The 23,044-nt window shown below is 37.1% G+C and overlaps 1 protein-coding gene across 2 annotated transcripts in view; it reads right to left on the reverse strand.

Annotated features, from left to right (window-relative positions):
- Positions 1-16,422, reverse strand: part of LOC149079935 (proton channel OtopLc-like) — a 32,059-nt gene extending 15,637 nt beyond the window's left edge. The window contains exons 1-4 of one of the 2 annotated variants that reach the window (XM_089238822.1): positions 16,269-16,422; positions 4,109-4,338; positions 3,378-3,501; positions 2,643-2,829 (exon numbers count right to left, since the gene is read on the reverse strand). In XM_089238822.1, coding sequence (XP_089094948.1) covers positions 2,643-2,829; positions 3,378-3,501; positions 4,109-4,329 — 532 coding nt within the window. In that variant the 5' untranslated portion in view covers positions 4,330-4,338; positions 16,269-16,422. The remainder of the gene's footprint in view (positions 1-2,642; positions 2,830-3,377; positions 3,502-4,108; positions 4,339-16,268) is intronic. The other variant, XM_089238824.1, reaches the window with a different exon arrangement.
- Between the last annotated feature and the right edge of the window lie 6,622 nt (positions 16,423-23,044).

Here is a 23,044-nt window from a genome sequence, read left to right on the forward strand (position 1 = left end):
CCCGTTGTTGGATGACTTCATTAACACCTACCAAGCGAGATGCAAATGCCACTACTCAAGAAATATGAAAGTTTGTGTGTGTGTGAGATGGGCCATCTCTACACAGACGGAAAGTTTAAATGCTGAAGTGTTGAAATACCAGTCGCTCGTCTGGTAAAATGCGTTGGAGAATTAATGCCTCTCTACCGTTATTCTTCGCTTAGTGGTGGTTGGGCGAAGTTGCTTTTCTGTGGTTTTCAGACTTCGATGCTTGAATGCGATTTGATCTCCAATTTAAAAAAGTTTCTCCACAGAGAACAATCAGGCTTACAACATTTAAAAAATTCACGCATAACACAAGCAAAAAACATCCAACCATTTTGCCTGCTTCCGAATTTCCGGAAGGCAGGTGACAGCAGTTGACAAGCAACACATAACAAGCATTCCACATAAAGGAACTTCACGTTAGGATCACAACACACACACATGCACATTTTGACAGGTACCCATTCGTTAGAAATTCCGTAGAGGAATATGGACGAGCTGAATGTGCAGTTTAGCAGTAGTAACGTTATTGTTTGCTTGTTTTCAAATATCCATGTACCTTAGCAAAATTTTTGCCATGTGTAAGGGTTCATTCAAGCGTTACGTCAGCATCGATAGGGGAGGTGGGTTCGGATTTGCTGACTTTTGATGACAAGGGGGAAGTGGGGGGGGGGGGGTTTGGACGATGCTTACGTCATCAACCACCCTTTATAAAAATATGAAATATTCTTAATGGAAAAATGAAATATTCTTACTCGGTGTTCCAAAAACCTTTCGCTAGTTTGTGGGCACCTGAACTAACATTCTCTATTGATAAGTCCTCTACAGAGCCACTTTAGTGATCTCTAAATGTTCCGCGGATCCTACAAGTGATCTGGAAATGTGTCGCGGGCCGCGTGAACGCTCTGGAACTGTGCCGCGCGTCACTCAAGTGATTCGTAATTATGCCGCGGATCACTTAAATAATCTGGGAATGTGCCGCGGGTAACTTGAGTGATGTAAAACTGCACTGGAGGCCTATTAAGTGCTCTAAAACTGTGCCACATGTCACTCAAGGGATCTCTAAATGTGCCACAGGACTGCTCAAGTGTTCTGGAACTGTGTCGTGGGGTCACTTAAGTTATCTGTGAATGTGCCAGGGCTTACTTGAGTGATCTGAAAATTTGCCATGGGTCACTTGAGTGATCTGAAAATGTGCCACGAGTCACTTAAGCGATCTGTAAATGTGCCGCTTAGTTCATTTTTACAAAATTAGGTTTGAGGTGGTGGGCCACATCAGATAACCGTGAAGGCCACATTTGGTCCGCGGGTCATGGGTTTAGGATATATGGCTTAGAGCAGTGTTTCCCAAAGTGGTAATATCACCCCGATGAGCGATGGAATGGTCCAAGGGGGCGAGAGAGAACCTACGGATTTAACATAGGATCCTATGGGCTTACTTGAGTTGGGGGGTGATTGGAGAAAAAAATTTCTGGTGAAGGGGGCGATGGAACTAAGAGTTAAGAGTTTGGGAAATTGTGGCTTAGAGGATGGGTCACAATGAATTTCTTGAAAAGAAATTTTGAGTTCTTAGCCTACAAATATCATTGAAATTAACAGAAATTGATTATAATAAGATATAAAGGCATTTTCTTATGAAATTTTAATTAAAAAAATATTTTTTGTATCAAAAAAATAAATTTTTCATCGTTGGGGGGGGGGGGGTCACGAGCCCCCTATGCTGCCCGTACGTCTCTGATCACAATATGCATTAGAAGGTGGGGAGGGGCCGAGCCAACACACAACCATCTTCTTTAGGGGGCAGAGCTGACGAAATTTTGATGACAAAGATGGGGGGGGGGGGGTTGTCAGAGTTTTACTGACATTTGCTGACGGCAGGAGGGGTCAAAAATGGGTAAAAATCTGCTGACGTAATACTTGAACGGCCCCTAACCAAGGCTCACACATACGCTTGTTCAACTGGGGAAAAAAGTGTGGTTGCTTTACGGATGCGGATATTGGTGAAGAGGTAGAGAGAATAAAGTTACAAAAATGAAATTGTATTCTTTTTTTCGTAATAATTGCTCTCGTTTTGATTTGCTGTATTTTAGTTATATTTGACATCCGTATTTTTTTGATGGGAATCAAAATCCATCTGAACCCATCTAAATCCCAATCTAGATCCCCCTTCGTTGGGCATTTTACCTGTTGTGGCCTTTGTATTTGTATTGAATCTTCTCATGAAGAGGATGAAAACGAATATAAGAAAGTAACAGAGAGATCCTCACTCCAACACTTTCAGAAGCTACGGACATATTAGAAAAAATAAAGCTGTTGAGAAGCTTGAAAAAATCGCAGCTTTCATTCTTTAAATCAACTTGAAGAATTTGTGCACTGTTTAAGAGCGTCTAAAAGAAAGAGAAAATTGAAATTACAAATTTACAAATTAAATAGTTTTCTTGATCGTATAGTAAATCATAGCATTTACTACATTTTTATTATTATTGTGGGTTTTTGATTTTTTTTGAAATTATAGTTATCTTATATTTATGAATTAACATTTATGCTGTCTCCCCCTTGAGCTTCCAATTAACCAAGTTCGACTGTATTTTGGAATTTAATTTGATAACAGAGCTCACCAGCGGTTCCAACCCTTAGATAAAAGCTGACTTCAAGTAATGAAAAATGACTTCCATCAGATTTTTTTGTCGTTACGGACTTCTCAGAATCGTTTGGGTAGCGTGAACACTTGTCGGCCAGGATGCTGACGTACAGGCCGATAAAACAGACTATGCCACCTCCAACTAGATATGTGAACAAATAACCCTGAGAGAGAACAAAGCAATACAAATTAAATCGCTCCCGATTGAATTTACAATTTCATTTCAGATAATATCTCGCTTATTATAGACCTTAAAATGTTTTTCCGTTATCTATACCGTGGAATCTCCCATAACGGACTCTCCCCGTTAGCGAACACCTCCTGTTAACGTAGACTTTTTTTGAATGATGTCGACGGGTCTCAATGTATTTTACTATCCATTATCGGACACTCTTCGTTGACGGATAAAATGTTTGGTCCCAGGGGTGTCCGTTACCGAGAGGTTCCATGGCACTATTGCAGTTGAATAGAAAAAGCAACCCCCAGTTTCCAGATAAAATAGTGAATCAAATGGTGAACTTAAGCGGAGACGGAACTAAAAGGGGCCAACTGCCCTGGCAGCAACGTTATAAAATGATAAAATTTTGCAGTGGTGGTGGGGGGGGGGCAAACATTATTTTGCTTCTCCCCCCCCCCCCCCCAACAATCCTAGTTACGGCCCTGAACTTGAGTAATTCATTAATGAAGTAATGTCATTATAGTGAATACATACATGAAAAAATAAAAGTGGTACTGGGTCATGTAGAAGCTCAGTAAACATCAAAACAGAAGCTAAGGCTACCAGAAACTTCGCGTAGTAACTGCTGAGAAGGTGAAAAGCTCCACTGTTATGACACCTGAAATATTCAATTATTGTCATCAAATATATTATTGTATACCGTATTTGATGATAGAATTTATTAACTAATACAAGAAATATAAAATAATTCTTGAAGAACCAGTAATTTTCAGTTAAGCCGAAATCTGATAAATGAAATGGTTATGTACATCGAAAACAGCTGAATGTTTAGAATCAAACTATATTTCTATGAGAGAGAATGAACGATTATAGCTTATGCCTGTGTTTAAAATAAAAATGTTCTCAAATAGACTTGAATCTATAATCCTTCGATCTGAAGATTAGAACGCTAATCTTTAGGATTAGGAAATTTTTGCAACTGTTTAGAATTTTTTTTATACTGTGCAAATCCAGAATTCGTAAAAAGTCTTTGTAATTATGAAAAGTTCATTGTTACATTTCCTGAGTTGATATGAAACTTCCCTGGGTGATGTTTCGCAATAAGGCTATAAAACATCTTTACTTCAACTTCTTTCACTCGGTTCTCAAACTCAAATTCAATATTTAGTACTTTAGAATAATTGCTGCTCATTGCTGTTGTAATGCAAATGAAATGTAAGATATTTTCACCAGTATCCATTCATCATTAGTATTCAATCACTCACCATTTCGTACCAGACGCACTGTTTTTTTCCCAATCACTTTCTTCATCACTATGCAGTCGCATTGTTGGTCTATCATTGGCGTTTTCTTTTACATCAAACACAGGAACAACAGATTCCAATTTAGGTGGCTGACCAGCAGCCGGATAGGAATTTCTGATGATGTGATTATTCCGATCTTGCCCAGATGGCAAAAGTCTGAGTTCGACTCCTTGAGATTCCATATTGTCTGTCTATCGGAAAAAAAATCGGATACATCTCATTAAATCTTCATCAAAATAAACAATTTTATCGCACTGAACATACGTCTAATATGTAAGGTATTTAAAAAAAAATTGAAGTGCGCGGGAACTTCGAAAATGTTTCGTGGAGATTAAATTTAAGAGCTGAGGTCAGTGCCCGAACAACTAGTGGTATCCTTTTGATGGGCCCCTTTCAGTTACCATTAAAGATCTGGTGGTTATTTTTTTTTCAGATGCTTAAAGGCTTTCCCTTTTCTTGAATTAAATGACGAAAGGAGAGTCATTGCAGGTGGGTGCAATCAGAGAGGTTAATGTATGTTGATCTTTACTTCCATTCCAGAAATACTAATTGCAAAAAAAAAAGTTGGAAATGGAATAGAACTCTCGCAAAGAAGATGAAGCACTTCTCTCAAAACTAGAACTAGACGACTCCACCCAGTAATGGATGCTTTAATATAAGTTATTCGTGAACTTTGTTTCTCTTAACGAAAATAACTTTGAAAATAAGAGTTTTGTACAATATGTAAATCCACATTTAATAATATGACTTCAAAATTAGGAAGAAAAAAACAGAACGTACTGCATTTTATTTCTTCAATGCTATGTCAGGGAATCCTTTACGTAATTGTGCTTAACTCTATTAGACGACCGGATCGATATTTCAACAAATAGTTTTTTTGGTTCGAGACGTGGGTTGAAGTGAATAAAATCGTGGTTGCGAGATAGGTCACAGAAGGTTATGATGAACGGAAGTTTTTCTGATTGGACAGGTGTAAAAAATGGAGTCTCTCAAGGAAGTGTCTTTGGTCCAATTTTTTTTTCACTTTTTATTGATAAGTTCGATCAGGGTATCGATAGGATTGTCAGCAAAGTCGCAGAGGACGTGAGCTTATGGGAGTAGTTGGGAATCTAAGCGATATAGTCTCCAGACGAACTTGAACATGATTGCAGCATGGACTAACGATTGAAGCATGACTTCCCAGCTTTGACAAGTGCATGGTCGCTCGTTTTGATTCGAAAAAAAAAAACACATTTTGCAACGAATTCAATGATATTATTATCCCGGATGCAACTAGGGTCACCAATTTGGGAATTCTCCAAGGATTGGGAATTTGACGAGCGGCTTAGGTTTTCTGTGCTGTTTTCAAAAAATCGAATATACGTCAGGTGATTGAAGTGTCCAAAATTTTCAACGGGATGGGTAAGGGGGACCATGGGTTCCTAATGCACCGTCAATCGACTGCTTCAACAAGTGCGATGACAATTCCAAGTTGTGGTGTCACAGAGAATTTCTCTCTGACAGGGTTGATGAAATGGAATAGCTTATCTCCGGGGGTCGTGAATTCTAACCTAATTGTCACGTTTAAAAAGAAATACGATAAGTATATTGGGATAAATCGATAAGATAAGACAACCATACTTAGATAAGACAACTACATAAATTTTTTTTATAGTGTATTTTTCTTTTTTTAACATAATCATTTATTTCGCTTATTGTGATGCTTTACTTTTTAATATAGTTTAGATATATTTGACATCCATATCTTCATGGGCATTTTTTTTCAGCCACCTCGCTGGGCATTTTTCTTGTTGTGGCCTTTGTATTTATATATTTGGATACGTTTAAAGTATCTCATTCAAAGGCATTCAAACAAAACGTCTCTGCAGACACAGATTTACAAATACAAATAAATGAATAAAAATGTTAAAAAAATAAATAAATAAGGTGGTCTTTCAATAAATAGAAAATTTCGTTCTCAATTTTGTTGTCTCCCCTTGCACAACAGTAGCATTTAATTTGAAAGAAATCATTAATGTTCAATATCAAGTTGAAACTTCTTGGAAAACAGCTGGAAAATCAACATCATTAACGTCATTATAATTTGAAGAGCTCGTGATTGTTTTCCGTGCTTATGGGCATTACTCTGAGTATTGATACAACAACGAAAGAGCAATATAAAATCTTTTTTTCCTTTTTATCATTCAAACAGAAGCTAAACATCGGTGAAAAGAAAAACATGGTGCTTTGAGTAACGCATGCGCTTCAATACCCGCCACCATATAGACATTAAAAATGACTCACTAGTATGGAGAGGAAAGAAAAAAAAAATTCATTCAGATCGGATGGGAGAGAGCTAATAACCAACTGAACTAACTGCACATGTACATGAGGTCATTCGATCTCCTTTCCACATCACATAGAAGGAAATGGTAGCGGATGACAAGAGCGAAAATTCATACTATAAATAAAAATGTAAAAACATAACTATATAATCTTTAAAGTACAGGAAGAGGTTTCATTTTGTTATCCACACATGGGGATGATTGGAGAGAAACTACGAGTGATGGTCACTCAGGAAGTTTCCCGATGTGACTGCCATTTTTGGCCGAATCTATTTTCGATTCTTGTTTTTAAAAACTAACATGATCTTAAGTAAACTATATATAATAACTAATTCATTAATCTGATCACATGAGTGTCATTGGATGGATATTACCATTATTATTTATTCAGTGTTACTCGCAAATATAGTAACATTTGACTAATATATATATAACTTGTATGAAACTCATTTATGTTCAAAAGCTCACTGACAGGGGCAACTACATTCTGGGGTTCCCAACTTCAAGGAGCGAATGCGAGCCGATCTCCCCATTAAGAAGTCTCGCCACAGAGAGCAACAGGCCCCTACAACGTTACAAATATTCAATAATTACACTTCACTCACAGTTGGCAGCACTGAAATATCAGACACAACTCTAGCTACACACTCAGACTGTTAGGTGCATTCACTTTGTTCCAGACTCTGACACGAAGCTGGGCTGGAAGAGATCTCGGCAACGGGATAAGTCCGTGGCAGAGCTCCTGGCGTTCATTCGGGGCAACTACATTATAACAAAAAAATTGCAATGGTAAGAAAATATGCTAGAGTTATGATTATGATGTTTTTTAATTTCAACCCATCCCGGGCAAAAGGAACGAGTGATCCGCCTTTTCGGCCAAATAAGAATGTAGCTTGGGCATAGATAAATTTAAGATGGTAGCCATGCATGTTAATTGTGCTGATATGAGTATAAAAACAATAATTAAATGAAATTGACATTATTTCACCATCAAACCCATGATAAATCGAGACTGGAAGAGGTTCAAAAAATTTCAGATAAAAAAAAAGTTTTGTAACTTGACTCATTTTTAGTAGAATACATGAGAATTAAAAATGTGAAAAATAAGTGAGAAAAAAATGGATTAAATTATCAAGTTCGTGAAAGACATACATCAGACGAACTAAAGATAAGTCTTTCTGGATAAAAAAAAAACATTTCATGGGATGCCTGGTAGCACGGAAAATGTAAACTTCAAAAATAGCTTCTACTCTATTCTAGGGATTCGAACAGAAGAATGAGGACGTCCCGGTGGAAAACGTTTCTTCGCTTGTCTCTGGCTGTCTCAGAAATCGAGAAATAAAACAACAACAAAGAACAATGAGAGCATATTCAGCGACGCAATTCGAGGATCTTCCACTGAGTGACTGCATCGACACCCAATTCTAAAAGCGGAAAAAAACCGAAAACTAATACATTAAAAAATATATTTAAAAAACTCCACGCCTCATCATTCGTTCCCAAAAAATAAAACGTAATTTTTCAATGAAAAAAAGCACGTTAATCCCTTTTCAACCTGTTTTGAAATTAGTTTCGGAGGATACGATATAGTTTTGTCTCATTTTCGCTAGTGCCCGAGTGGCGTGGCTCAAGTAGACATAACATACAAGAAAAAAAGAAATACGTGTTACTTTTCCTATACATTGTTCAATTAGTTGCTCACCTTGAAACGAGTAGATTTGGATACGATGACGTGCTTTCATTCATGCGTTTTCCCATAAAATTTTGTTTCGATCTTTCATCTTCATCAAAATAACGAAACTGATCGTAATCGAATCTCATTGATAACTTTTTTTTTTTTTTACGGCGATCAGATAAAATTAATGTAATGTTTGCACGAAAGAAAATTATATCACAAAAATTGAACGTTACTTATCTCTGGATGTGAACATTTGTCATTACATGTTCGTCGTCAGTATTTCGGTAATACCGATTTGAATGTAGAAATGAAAAGAAATTTTTCTGATAAAAAAAAACCTTTATCGTTATTTCATCAATATTTTATCATCACTAAACAAAGAGAAATTATTATCTGCAACCTTTATATAGCGAAGACTTCATGCTTATCGGTAGGTGATGCGCAAGGTTCTCAGAATCTGAAGTAAATTGCTTTCACATAAGATGCAATTGATGATGTGAATTAAAATCATAAATGTTTTTAAATCTTATACAAGAGAAGAAGAAAGAAGAAGCCCTCTAAATATCAATTTTACTTCACTTATATTCAGATAACTGACAATATAAGGTGATTTTGCTTATAAATTAATGTAATTCCTTTTTGTAAATTAGAGTTTTACGATCCACATTGTTTCATTTCTTTAACTTTAAGACTTTGGTAAATGGTATCACTTCAACTTGATTATTCCAAAATATTCTACGATTATCGTAAACCAGAGGTGTACGCAGGGAAGAGGCCATAAGGAACTTGTGCTCTCCCCCCCCCCCAAATTAACCTAAAATTTAATTTTATTAAAAATATTTTGGTAACAATTAAAAACATCGAAAAAAATATTTTTTATACTTCAATATTCTTGATTTACATATGAGTTTATGTTGTGTATAGTCTGAGAAGAGTCTTTCAATCTCAAGAGTTTTTTTTTGAATGAGAACAAGTTCACGATCATTATACAAAAGGGTCATTCAAATATTACGTAATCACAGGGGCAGCTGCAGACAAAATTCCCACCCGTGCGAGATTTCGTTTCGGTGTTCCTCTTTTCAGTTCAGTGTATAAGCCACGCCAATAAAAAGAGCCCAAAAAACTCACAACTGTGCTCCCAGCTAGATAAAATGCATAAAAAAATATCGTTTTTCTGAGAATCATTCCATCCAGTACATCCATGATTTAAAAAATTAAACAGACAAAACATTTCTGTGCCAACGTTTTCTGCAATTTTCTTCACCCCTAATTTGGCGTCCCCCCTTTAATGGTGCGGCCTCATAGGTTGCACAGCCCTAGAGCTCCCCCTGCGTAAGTATCTAACGGGAAAGTGGAGGGGGGATGTTTCATCTTTGCTTATATCTGATGACATGTGGGGGTGGGGGTCAGCAACAGCAGTATGAAAATATCAAATAAGGAAATCAGACTGTTAATCTCACTCTCGCATAGACTGATCTCCGACATCATATTATCATACTGACAGCCGTTCCGATACAGCATCGATTAGTTACTCGGAAAATCTAGCATCAATACTATTGGATTAGATCAAATACTTTTTCTATCTCTAGATCAGGGGTTCTCTACAGTGTCGCCAAGGGTGGAAAATGTTTGAGAATCCCTGCCCTAGATGATAAGAATCATGTTCCTATTTTATTAACAGCAGCAAGTAAACAAGTTTCCTTGCTAATGCACGTGGAATACCGATGAAATTGTCTTATTTTGATTGGGTTATTGCCAAGCCTCATAAATTGATTCCCTCATTAAAGGCTCTTACATATTAAATCAGATCCAGTTGCACTAAGATATCTGCAAGCTGTTTTTATATTTTCTTGGTAGACATTCATCGTTATTGGAAGTGAAAAACATATAGTTCATCTGCTTTAAATACTCATGCTCAAGACTTGTAAACACTCCTCGATTTCTAAGAGTTTCAATCATTAACTAAAACCCATCATAGGTGGGTTAAGCCAGCACCATCTATAGCAGAAGGCCTCCGCGCAGCTCGTGACGTCACTGAAGAAGGTCGTCTCACCTTCAGCTATTGGATATACAAAAAAAAACCGGTAAAGATGGTGCATGCGGTCGGCCTGCTATACCCAATGGCTATAGGTGAGATGACCTTCTTCAGTGACGTCACGAGCTTCGCGCGGAGGCTTTCTGCTATAGATGGTGTTGGTTAAGCCCGCAATGATTATTACAGTTGGTGGAAGACCAAACGAAAATCCAAGATACCAGATAGTAATACAATGGCCGCAAAAGGCAAATTGCCGAACGAGGTGGCTGAAAAAATTGTGCCATTAAAAAATATGAATTTCAAATATAAGCAAAACACAGCAACCCAATATAAAAGCATATATCACAAATATAAAAAAATTCAATGCCCATAAAAAAGATTATGGTTGCCTTATCTAAGTATGGATAGCTTCTAGATTTATCCCACTGCGTCTATCGTACTACTTTTTAAACCTATCAATTGTGTTAGAATTCACGACCCCCAGAGGTAAGCTGTTCCATTTATTCACAATCCTATGGTGTCCCCTTGTCTAAGCAGTTGATTGACGATGTATTGATAACTCATGCTCCATTTTATTCATCCTGTTGAAAATTTGAACACTTCAATCATATCCCCCCGACACCTGCGTTCTTCCAATGTAAACAAATTCAAGTCTCTCTTCATAGCTCAAGCCTTGTGTACCAATAAGAGAACGCACAGTTCTTCTCTGCACACCTTCAACCAAGTCAATGTCCCTATATAGGTATGGTATGCAAAACTTTGACATACTCCAGTCCAGGACGAACTAGGTCTCAGAAAAGTGAAAGAATGACTTTAGAAGAACGCGAACAACCTTTTTAAGAACGAAACCGAGCATTATATTCGCTTTTCTTTTTTCAAGATAAAGATTATCCGTGAACCAGAGGGGGTGCGATGAACAAACCCGCTTTTTAAGAAAAAAGTATGACCACACATGGAAAACAGAGGAGAGTTTCGTTCTGAATCCTTCCCACTGACCTACCACACCCATTGATACCAACACGTTTTTAAAAAATTAACCCTAAACTTTCCTTCAAAAGTTTGATCATTTGATCATTTTGATCATTTTTGTCGCACCACGGTCATTTTCTGCACACAAGGGCTAATCAGACCGGGACCTACAATTTTTTGCCGATTCCGAACGGCAGGCTCGTTTTTTATACTCATCGAGAGGTTGGTGCGCTAACCCCTCGACGGGGGAACTCCCTGCGGTAGCAATTTTTTGCTGCGGTCAAGTCGCCGTTTTTTTTTTGTTGTACCCCTGTGTCAGGAAAAATTAACCATTCTTTTATTGTGCGGTTTATCCCCGAAGGAGCTTCAAACAAAAGTTAATAACCCGATGATCACTAGAAGAAAAGTCGTCGCCAACCGAAACATGTTCAACAAGATCCTCGGAACTAGTGAGAATAAAATCCAAAATAGAAGTGTCCCTATAGTAGCTTCTGATGCCTGCTGATACAAGAAATTATCAAGCACCAACTTAAGAAAATCTCTCTCATATTGATCCCTAGCCGATAGGCTCTCCCAATCGATGCCCGGATAATTAATATCCCCTAATATTACTACCCTCTTATGTTTAAGCATGTACGAAATTTCTTCTTGAAGCTTGGAAATATAGTTTGGATCCCGATTCGGTGGGTTATAGCAAACTCCTACAATAAGCTTATGGCGCTTTTTGTTTTCAAGCTCAACCAATATATTTTCAATATCACGTCTCTGTACTGTGGTAATGGCATTCGTTATACAACACTGAAAAATATATAATCTGGATGCATCATTCATTCCTAAACGAAGTGTGGTGAACAGAGTAGTGCAGAATGGCTCCACACTAAGGGGCCGTTCAAGTATTACGTCATCATCGATGGGGGGGGGGGGTTCCGATTTGCTGACTCTTGATGACAAGGGGGGGGGGGAGGGGGGTTTGGATAATGCGAGATATATGGATAATACGGATAATATGAGTTAGGATTCAGGGAGGCAGAGCTGATGACGAAATTTTGCTGACGGGGGGGGGAAGGGGGGTCAGCGTTTTGCTGACTTTTGCTGACAAGAGGGGGGGAGGGGGGTCAAAAATGGCTAAAAATTTGCTTACGTATTACTTGAACGGCCCCTAATCGGAAAATGACTGGTCTGGTATTCCCTCATGACCGCTTTGGCTCTTATTGGGGTGACCGTGGCATTACTGTCGATGAAGAATCGAGAAAGTAAATTTTTAGTCTGTGCTAGCTAGATGTTAGGTGGGGTGCAATTAATGGTTGTCCACTTCATGCAAAGTGTGATGATGCTGGGAAGTCTAACTTTTCTTACTTGCTTCACATCAAATAACGTTGGAGGGGGAAAGGGGTCGTGTCAGCTCCACTTAATTTTGCTGACGGTGAGGGGGGGAGCGTTAAATGACAAGAATTTTGTTCACGTAATACTCAAATGGCCCCAAATTTTAAAAATTGGAGGGAAACAAATTTAGCCAGCTTCAAATCGAAAAGTGCTTTTATCATCTCAAGACTCCGGTAAACTTATACAGGGTTCATATCTAATAGCTGACCAAATCACAAATGGATAGGGTGACACACGAACTCTAATGAGATTGACCCCAGTGAAACTGGGTCTACAAACTACTTCACCAAACACCAACTCTGGCCATATCGCCATTATTGCCATTAATGAGATGCAAATTACTGCTATTAATGAGATGCGTTGGAAATGAAGGCGGTATCTATCGGTGGTCGCCTCAAGCTCGCTAAGGAATATATCGTTTCTATATCCTCCCTCGGGTTTGAATCACGGCAACCTTCACAGTGGTAGACGAGCATCTTACCACCACGCCTCTCGGGTGTCCATATCTAACAGCTGGCACAACAATTTACTTTCGAAACATTCATCCTTTAGGCATACTTTCAATTAGAAAAAATATCCAAGTAACGTGTCGACCTCAGATACGTCATTTATATTGTAAGGGGTTGTACAATTATTAAAATAAAAATATTAACTTTCTATATGGACACCCTGTGCTGAAAACCCCAATTAGAAAGTTATTGCCCTCTCTCTTCTGAGGTCAACAAAAGAATTTCCACGTTTCCATGTTTTCCATTCGCTGAGATGTGTGAATTCTTAAATATGGAAAAATTGGGGGGAGGGCAGCATAAATAAGGGGCACAGCATTTTCCGTTAGTTTGTGCTGTTTTTCCCACAATGTTTCTCCATTCTTTTTAAATTCAAATATCTCAGCGAATGGAAAACATGTTAACGTGGAACGAAAAAACATGGAATTCCTTTTTTGACCTCAGGAGAGACAGGGCAATAACTTTCTAATCGGGTTTTTGAGCACAGGATGTCCTTTCATAACTATACAACCCCTTGCAATATGAATGACGTATCTTAGGTCCCCACGTTATTTGGATACTTTTTCTAATTAGAAGTATGGCTTCAGGATCAACGGTTCAACAGTAAAATGCCATACGACCTATTAGCTATGCACATCCTGTATATCTACAGGAATGAACTTTTAATGTGGTTTCATCTTCGTGAATAGCTTCCTGAAAAACATAATATCTGCGCATTGCATGGAATAGTTTCACCTGTATTGCCGAATGAAGAAAAGCCAATAAATTCAATGGATTGTTTTGATGAAGTTCCATATCCAAAAAAGAGTTTCACAAGAAATTCAAGTAAACACCAACTGACAAAAAAATCGAATTAGGTGAAAATTGAATTAGGTACTCCAAGAGAATTATTTGTCACTGCAGTGCATTTCTGTAACTCCACCATATGAAAAAGATGGTGCGGGTGTAACTTGTTCCCGAACACAAAGAATATTTGAAAAGATAAGAATGAACAAATAGAATCGAAAGGCCTGGAGCTCAACACTCTAGGCTCGGGTCTTGAAGAGAAATAACTCCCGTTAACGACTGCAACTCGACACCCGTCCTTGACATAAAGTCCAACTTTTATACTCTGCGACTTTAAGTTTTGACGGAGTTTCACGTTCTTTTCTTTCTTTTTTTTTCCCGGGAACAATGCTGGGCTCAATTTTCATCATCTATGAAGTCAAGTAGTAAAAACTTTTATGTTCGTTATGTGTTGTTTGAGAGCGGTGATATTTATCCGCGTTGCTTTTCTTGTATCCGTCACTATGGAACTTGACTGAATAGACAACTTTAAGAGGCTGTATAGATGAAGAAGCTGTTTTCGAAGTTTCTGATGGAGAAGAGGCAATTCACGAATTTAGATAATATTCATTCTTGGGTCAACGTGAACGTCACAAAATCCTTTTAATGCCATAACAATACCATTTTCTTCTCTTCTTATGTACATTGTCAAATATCTTACTCTCGAAATTGGGATTTTGTCGACCATCAAAAAGGTAGGGTTAGACCAGTGTTTCCCAAAGTGGGCAATATCACCCCCTGGTGGGCGATGGTATGGTCCAAGGGGGCGATAGAACATACTGATTTAACATAGGATCCTATAAGTTTACTTGAGTTGGGGGGCGATAAGAGGAAAAAATTTCTGATGAAGGGGGCGATGGAACAAAAGGTTTGGGAGACTATGGGTTAGACGTTTCCGTAGAAGTGATTCAAAACATTTTTTTTTAATTTATCATATGATGCACTAATTTATGTCGAATGGTTTTTTTCCTTTTACGTGGTGGTCTATATTTTCAACAAATATATTCAGAAAAAACTCAACACAATGCAATAAATTTCTGACACAGAAAAAAAAATTGAAACGTTGTGAATACATTTAAGAAAATTCAAATTTGTAGAAAATAATAGAACTTCTTTAATCATCATTTTTTTTTGACCGATGGTTATTTCGTTCATAAGCAAGATTCATAGACCAATGAATTTCGCAATCAAAGTACGAGGAACTAATTTTGGTATTTGTTCTACACCTTTTCCCATTTCCGACTTCCACCAAAACTGATTGGTTTATTTATGAGCATTTAAGAATAACGAGCTTCTTGGGACTTCCGGGAAACCACCAAGTCAATCAAACGACCACACTAATAACTCATTTCATAATCTAGTGAGAGAGAAGGGAAAGCAATAAATAAGCAAGTACCGCTAGTTGAATTATTCACTTCTCTAGAAAATCTCTCATTACGCGACTGATAAATGAGGTGTCTGGTGATGATAAGTTATTGTTTTCCTCTAAATAACAAACCCATTTGGCAAGTGAAATTTCTCATAGTTACAGTTGTTTTTTTTAGTTCGTTCAAGGCTCTGTTTTTGAGCGATAAATTCTAGAAATATTTTCTCTGCAATGAGTTTTTTGGATATGTCCATATTCCAGAATGAAATTATTACAAGATCAACCAATGAAACTATACAAACAACAAACTCAGAACGACAGAAACATATCGAATTTATCTTCTAATCGATTAAAACAATGGTTCTCAAACTTTTGTCAACCGAGGCTCCCTTGTCATGGTCAATAGTCACCGCGGCTCCTCGAGATATTCTCACAAAGAACCCTCTTAAGCACCAAATAGTGCACACAGCAATATTGCCAACTCACCACGACGTGCTCCTAGGAGCCTCGACGCACACTTTCATAACCACTGGATTAAAAGATAGTACGAACTACATTGCAAACAAAAAATAACTTGAAGGAAAATTTTAAAAACAGTAATTGAATTGATTAATCGCATCAAATAAGTTTTTTTTGGATTTCTCTATTACAAGGCAGTTCTCTCCAAATCTAACTGCTAACATTGTCAGCCACGGACGAAAAGCATCTAAACATTTGTTATTAATTTTTATTTCGCAATTGCAAATTACTACTCCTCCGGGTACCAGTTTTAATCAATAAAATACAACTTATTTATGTTTTCGAAAATTTATACATATATTCACGTAATAATTTTAAATTTATACGACGCATGTACTACGAATTTAATTTTTTCTGAATTAATTTAGTTTTTACATTTTAAATCAATTTTTCACATCTGAAATTATATTTTTAGACGAGACATTAGAAAAAAAAATTATCATTATCGACCACACAAGCTGCAATATAATAAATGTAAACGAAAATATTCATCATTAAAACCAAGCATATAAATACCTGATGTAGTTTCCGTACCAGCACGTGCTACATTCTAGTCATGATGAGGCACAGGTGGCTTCTCGACATTCCTCCAACAACAACTTAACGCAACCGCGAATACGCAACACCTGACAAAAAAACCGAATCCTCACATTTTCCTTGTTGAGAATTAGCGTTGGCGCCAAAAACCCCCCTCCATCACAAACACTCACTCTTCTTTTCTATAAGGAAGAGCTCCATGCCCGCCTACGCGCCAAATACGCCAATTCCTTTTTTTTTTTTCACGGATTTGTAATTAATTTTTGTTTCATTTTTTACACTAAAAGAAAGAAAAAAAAAAGTGTACACATTCCGAAAAAATGTGGTTTCGTTTGCGGCAATAGATATTGTAGAAAGGCGGGGAGATTTTAGGATAAGAGAAACAGATGTTGGTAAATATTGAATGATAAATACTTGATTTAACGTGATATTAATATTTTCTTCCTACAAAGAACATAAATATAGTGTCGATTCCTTGAAAAAAATACCGAACTAACTATTTTTAGTTCTAGTGAAATGTCAACAAAAAGAGTTAATGACAAAATTTCCATTCGACGGTTTTGATATTTCCAGGGGCGGATTTATGGCTTTGCAATTGATTGGATTTATGGCTGTGGGAGCGCTACACATAATTTAATTTGCCACTCTTCTCCCATTCTAGTCTAATTTACTTGACCACTCGTTCCTCAAATTTGTCGGCCTGTAAAATACGCCTCTGTCTTTAAGTTACTGTTTTGTTGACTCACGTGCTTGAACACTTTCTTAATCGCTCACTTACCCGGTCCTTTGCTCTGTAGGTCACTCTTTTGGTCACACCCACTCTCTAGGTCACTTTTTCGTCATTCACGTGCTTGCACGCTGTTTTTGTCACTCACATGCTTGAAAACTCTTTAGGTCGCTCTTTTAGTCGCTTACTGACCCTTGCTCTTAAGATCACCCTTTTCATGACTCGCTTGCACACCCTTTTGGTCACTCGCTTGCGCAAATTTTTTGGCCACTCACATGCTTGCGCACTCTTTTGGTCACTCCAATGCTTAAAATATCTAGGTCACTTTTCGTAATTTACGTGCTTGTACATTTTTATGGAAGCTCACATGCTTGCAAGTTATTTAGGTCATTCACTATGACCTAATCATCCTTGCTCTCCAGGTTAATATTTTGGTCACTCACGCGCTTGCACATTGTTTTGGTCACTCCCCTTACTTACACAATATCTTGATCACTATTTTGGTTGTTCAACGACCTTCTACTTCACTCTCTAGGTCACTCTTTTGCCATTCACGAGCTTACACAATATTTCAGTCACTTCCCTGACCTGGTTCCTTCCTCTCCAGGTCACTCTTTTGATCACACGTTGACCTGGTTCCTCACTCTTTAGGCCATTCTTTTCTTCACTCACATGTTGCAAACTCTCTAGATATATGGTCGTTAAGCGGGGTGTGTGTCCTGCCCTTCAATGTTCAAACTCTCTAGGTGACTTACTGTCTTAGTCACTCGTTCTTTAGGCAAAAACGGATGCATTATTTTACCACAAGTAGGCTATACAAATTTTGCCATTTTATTAATTTTCTTGACCTCTCATTCCTCAAATTTTCCGCCCCTCTGAACTTGCCGCCCGCTAAGGCCTCCTGTAAATACACTTCTGGATATTTCTGTAACATTATTTCGATTGGACTATTTGGGAGATTTATCGATTTATTGGATTTTTTTTGGGAGATATGATAAAATATAGATTAAAAACATCTGTATATATATTTCTACAATTTAAGGTGACCCTTAAATTGTAGAGAGAAATCGACTAAAGACAGACATTTAGCTGAATACTGCTCAATAAGTAGAAATTATGGAGCTTATTGGGAGCTGAAATCGGATTTTTTTTCTTATTATGGAACTTTTATTGAAAAATTTCTGGTTCTTCTTTCAGCTAACATGACAATTTATGTTAATACGAAAGCGTTTGTAGATCAGCGGAGAATGAGATCTACATAAAATTTTGGATTCTTATGAACTGCTTCACTTACTTTCCAAGAAACAATTTGGAGACTAGACTTAGAAATCACTAACTTCATGTACATGTCCTTACACTCATTTTTTTTTTCCTATACAGTTTTTCATTGGCGTCAACTCAAACGGGTGTAAATAGGGAGTAAGATGTGGGGAGGAATACAGTATTTTGAGAAACGTGACTACTCCCAATTTTCGCTGGTGTGGCTCCTCGTGTAGGCCTCTGTTGGTGAATTGATGGGTTTACTAAAGGAGGAGGGGTCAGCAGGGCACAATAGAAAACTCTCTACACACACACTCTCTCTCTCTTTCCTCTCCTTTCCTCGATCTCTTTTAAACAGTTTTTTTTTTTGGTAGGACAGCATATTTTATGGCGGTGATCTGCTTCGTGGTGAGAAATTCCTTTTTGCTCGGGGAGACCTCCTACTCAAGGATACAGGCAAACATTTTCCGTGGTTACTATGGTGCACAGAATCGAAATTAGAGAAAAAACATTCTACCAACAGATTCGGAATATGCAGAATATAATTGTGCGTAAGAGACAAATATCCGATGCTTTGAGATACTTGATTTATTTATTTGATATATATGATTGTTTTCTTAATAACCATTACTTAGGAAAACAAATGCACTAACTACCATTTATAACGATCAAACAACAGACATTTATAACTATCAAACAACAGACATTTATAACTATCAAACAACAGACATTTATAGCGGTCAAACAACTGACGTTTATGAGTGACGGTCAAACAACAGTCATTCATAGCGATCAAACAATTGTCAGTTATGCCGGTCAAACAACTGCCATTTATTACGGTCAAACAATTGTCAGTTATGCCGGTCAAACAACTGCCATTTATTACGGTCAAACAACTGACATTTATGACGGTCAAACAACAGGCATTTATAACGATCAAACAACTGTCATTTATAACGATCAAACAAAAACTGCCACTTGTAATGGCCATATAGTGACTGTCAACTGTAAGGAACACGAGGATTTTTCGCAACCGTCACAAATCAATTCCCGCAAATAATGGCTGAAAAATAATTTTCAAAAACAATTACAATAAAACCTTAAACATGCTCAAACACAAATTTTGCTCTCGATGATGATTTCGTTTGATTCCATAAATTCGATACATGGATTAAACATTCTTGTATTTATAGCGTCATTTTAGTTTTAGCTACTTGCATCGAAAGTTATGCTGTTTGAAGAGAAATATAAGATATAAGAAAGTGTGCAGTTTCTCTGAGGAGATAGAGAGGGTGTTATTTTTGGCGTTCAGTTACTTGTGTGACTGAAAATAGTCGACTTTCACCAACTCATTTGTCAATGCATCTTTAAATTTTCCTTTTTTCTTCATACAACTTACTGAAATCTTAACCAGTTAAAATGTCCTGCAACTCAGACAAGTGATGAAAATCTTTTCAATGGATGTAAGCACATACAATGATAATGAAAATAATTTTTACGTCACCGTATTCAATGTTTACGTCATATTAACATAGTTTAGCATAAATGTGTAAAAAACATTTTTTTGAGTGCGTGTTAAACTTTCGCTAAAGTGAAAGAATTGTCTGCGATGCCTCTCATAACGATGCCATTTGGTGAAAAGAAAAGAAAGTACAGTATTTGAAGAACGACGCGATGTCAGGGTGGCATGTTTAAGGCTACACCAATATTTGAACTAGTTCATCGGTTAAAACCATGGGTGATTCCCATCGATCAGTAGAAACGAAAAGCAATTCGATTACAGGATTTGGCGTTGTAGTATTTGATCAGTTTTACTGAATGTACAAACGAAAAGCTTTAGAGAATGAATACAAGAAATAAATGTAAGAAATAGTTCGCGTTCATTGAAATTCAGAATAAATGCAAAAATTAATTCCAACGTTCTAAAATTCAAAATAAATGCAAAAACAATTCCAGCGTCCATTGAAATTCGGAATAAATGCAAGAAATAATTCTAGCACCGTAAATAATTCCAGAAATCGATGAGTATTCAGAATTCCAAAAATGATGAAAGTGCAGAAAATTCCACATTCTTGTCGCACACCCCTAAGGCGGACTGGCTCCATATTCATTATTGAGTCTAATGAAAATATGCTGAGATAAATTGCTAAGAAAACCATTTCCCAGTTCGCTGAGATATTTGAGTTCGAAAAACGGAGAAAAGTTTGGGAAAAAAACAGTGTTAAATACGGGTAAACCGTTTTATCCGCATTTAACCATTTTTTTCTAACCTTCCTCCGTTTTTTGAATTCGAATATCTCAGTGAATATTGCGCTTAGAAACATGGAACTTTTTTTTGTTGGAATCAGGAAAGACAGGGTAACAACTTTATAATATGATTCTTGAGCACAGGGTGTCCACATAAAAAGTTAACATTTTTATTTTAATAACTCGACAAAAAAAACACATCATGCAACATGGATGACATATCTGAGTACCACACATTATTTGGATACTTTTTCTAATTGGAAGTATCAGTATGCCTCTAGGACAAAGGTTTCCAACCTTTTTGCAGTCGCGAGCACTGCCTGTGCTCATCATCAAAAGAAGAGCAACCCTTACGGCAAGATATACGAATACATGCAATCTCAGGATGTTTCAATCCTTAAATGCAATTTGTACAAGGTGCTTAATTGGAACGTTGGTCAAGTGCTTGCGAGCATGAAATCGGACAAGAGCATCGGGCACTCTGTGGGTACTTCAGGGAGCACTGTGGTGCTCGCCATCAACGAGTTGAAGATGCCTACTCTAGGATCAACGGTTCACCAGTAGAATATCATACGCCCTGTTAGCTATGTACCTGTATATACAATGTTTTACTTCGAATCCTGTACTCATAAATTATTGTGATGCGACAAATTGATCAAATGCTTATCTCAGGGATCTTAAGTGTTTCGGGATGAACATAATTGAATTTTGCATCGTTATACAGGATGTTCACTCTTTTCGTTGTCCAATAGCCAGGGCCATAACTAGGAGTCAGTGACACTTTTGAAGGTGAAGAGGAAGGGGTAGAAAAATAATTATTTTGGCGCCCTCTCCACTGTAAACATTGATGATTTTATAACCATTTTTTTGTTCCTCCTAAAGTTTTTCCTACCCTCCTCCCAAGATTATCATCCAGGCAAATGTCTCCCTCCTAGTTCCGTCCTAAAATTGCCATAAGGGGAGTGTAATTACACTACAAAATTTTTATAAAAATTTTATAGTACTAGAAAAAAGAAACCAATAAGCTTTTATCGGTTGCATTTTTGAAGTGTTATAAAATAATTTTTACACGACTTTTCTAGTGTAATCCCGGCCTGAGTGGGAATTAAAGGGACGACTCTCATTTAAATTGAAGCAGGAAAAAAACAGCAAGAAACAAGAACAGAGCAGAAAATAACAGAACCCTTCTGCAGCAAAAAAACAGAGCATATCTCCAGTGGATTAGAATATATTATATTAAAAATTATCAACACATTCAAGTATTTATTTACATAAAATTAATTTTATAATAATGATATAAAATTCAATTTTTTACAATTTTAGTGAAGGTGATGTGAATGCAAGTTAGTGAAGGTGATGTGAATGAAAGTTAGCTTCATGAAAAAAACGGGACTTTTTTTACAAAAATCCTATCACAAAAATGTCCTGTAAGTCCTAATTCGGTCTCTATCTCATAAACAGTTTGTCGTAGAGGTATGATTCAATTTAAAAAAAAAACACAATATGTGTTCGAAAATCACCTTGTACCAGCTTTCAGAGTAAAAATACAGTGTGCCACAAAATTAAAAATCCAAATTTTAATACTGTTGCCCCTGTTCTCTAACTTCCAATTAGAAATTTGTTGCCCCATCTCTCCGCAGAAAATAACTGTTGTAAGTGCAATATTCACTGAGATATTTCAATTCAAAATCGGTGAAAAGTAAGGAAAGAAGAGCATAAACGAATGGAAGAAGCATTGTCCTTTTTTTGCTGTTCTTTCCCGACTCTTCTCCGATTTTTGAGTTCAAATAGCTCAGCTAACATTGCACTTAGAAACATGGAATTTTTTTATTGGACGCAGGAGAGACAAGACAAGAATTTCTTAATTGAATGCTAGAGGAAAGGGGGACGGCATAAAAATTTGGATTTTTTATTTTATGACGCACTGTACCTTCACTCTCGAAACTGGTACAAAGTAATTACTGAACACATTTTGTGAATTTTTTAAATTAGAACCATACCTCTACGACAAACGGTTGATGAGATAAAGGTCTCATTAGGACTTATAGGACACCCTGTACAATCCACGCTAAGAAATTCTGCCGTTTTCTTAACACAAAATCCGTAGTTATATGCAGGAAAATACGGTAGCTTCCAGCCAGATAGCATGTCACGATAAATCATTGCCAGTCGTTGAACTGCAAACTTTTTCTCCAGATCTCGTAATATAATTTTAGTGTTGATGCCTAGATAGTATATTATTAATTTTATCACTAAATAAAGTCACGTACGTTCTATTCTGGGATCCTCTGGTGAAAATAAAACCATATTTGTTCATAACTTGTTAACAGGTGAGGACTGGTTACAATGTATGACCCACGTGCAGCCAATTCGTCTAGAAACACGCGTAGGCGAAAACGTTTTTTACCTCACAAACTATCTTTCTTATGACTTCAGTGGGACGTGCAAACGACGCCGACATACGGTTATAACGTCAATGTCCATCGTGGTTATGTATAGGAGGAATGGACAGAAAGAAGAG

Source organism: Pholcus phalangioides, unplaced genomic scaffold, assembly GCF_987345545.1.
Source record: "Pholcus phalangioides strain wild (caught in Gottingen) unplaced genomic scaffold, Ppha-v1.0 ptg000011l_1, whole genome shotgun sequence".
Classification (NCBI taxonomy): Eukaryota; Metazoa; Arthropoda; class Arachnida; order Araneae; family Pholcidae; genus Pholcus; species Pholcus phalangioides.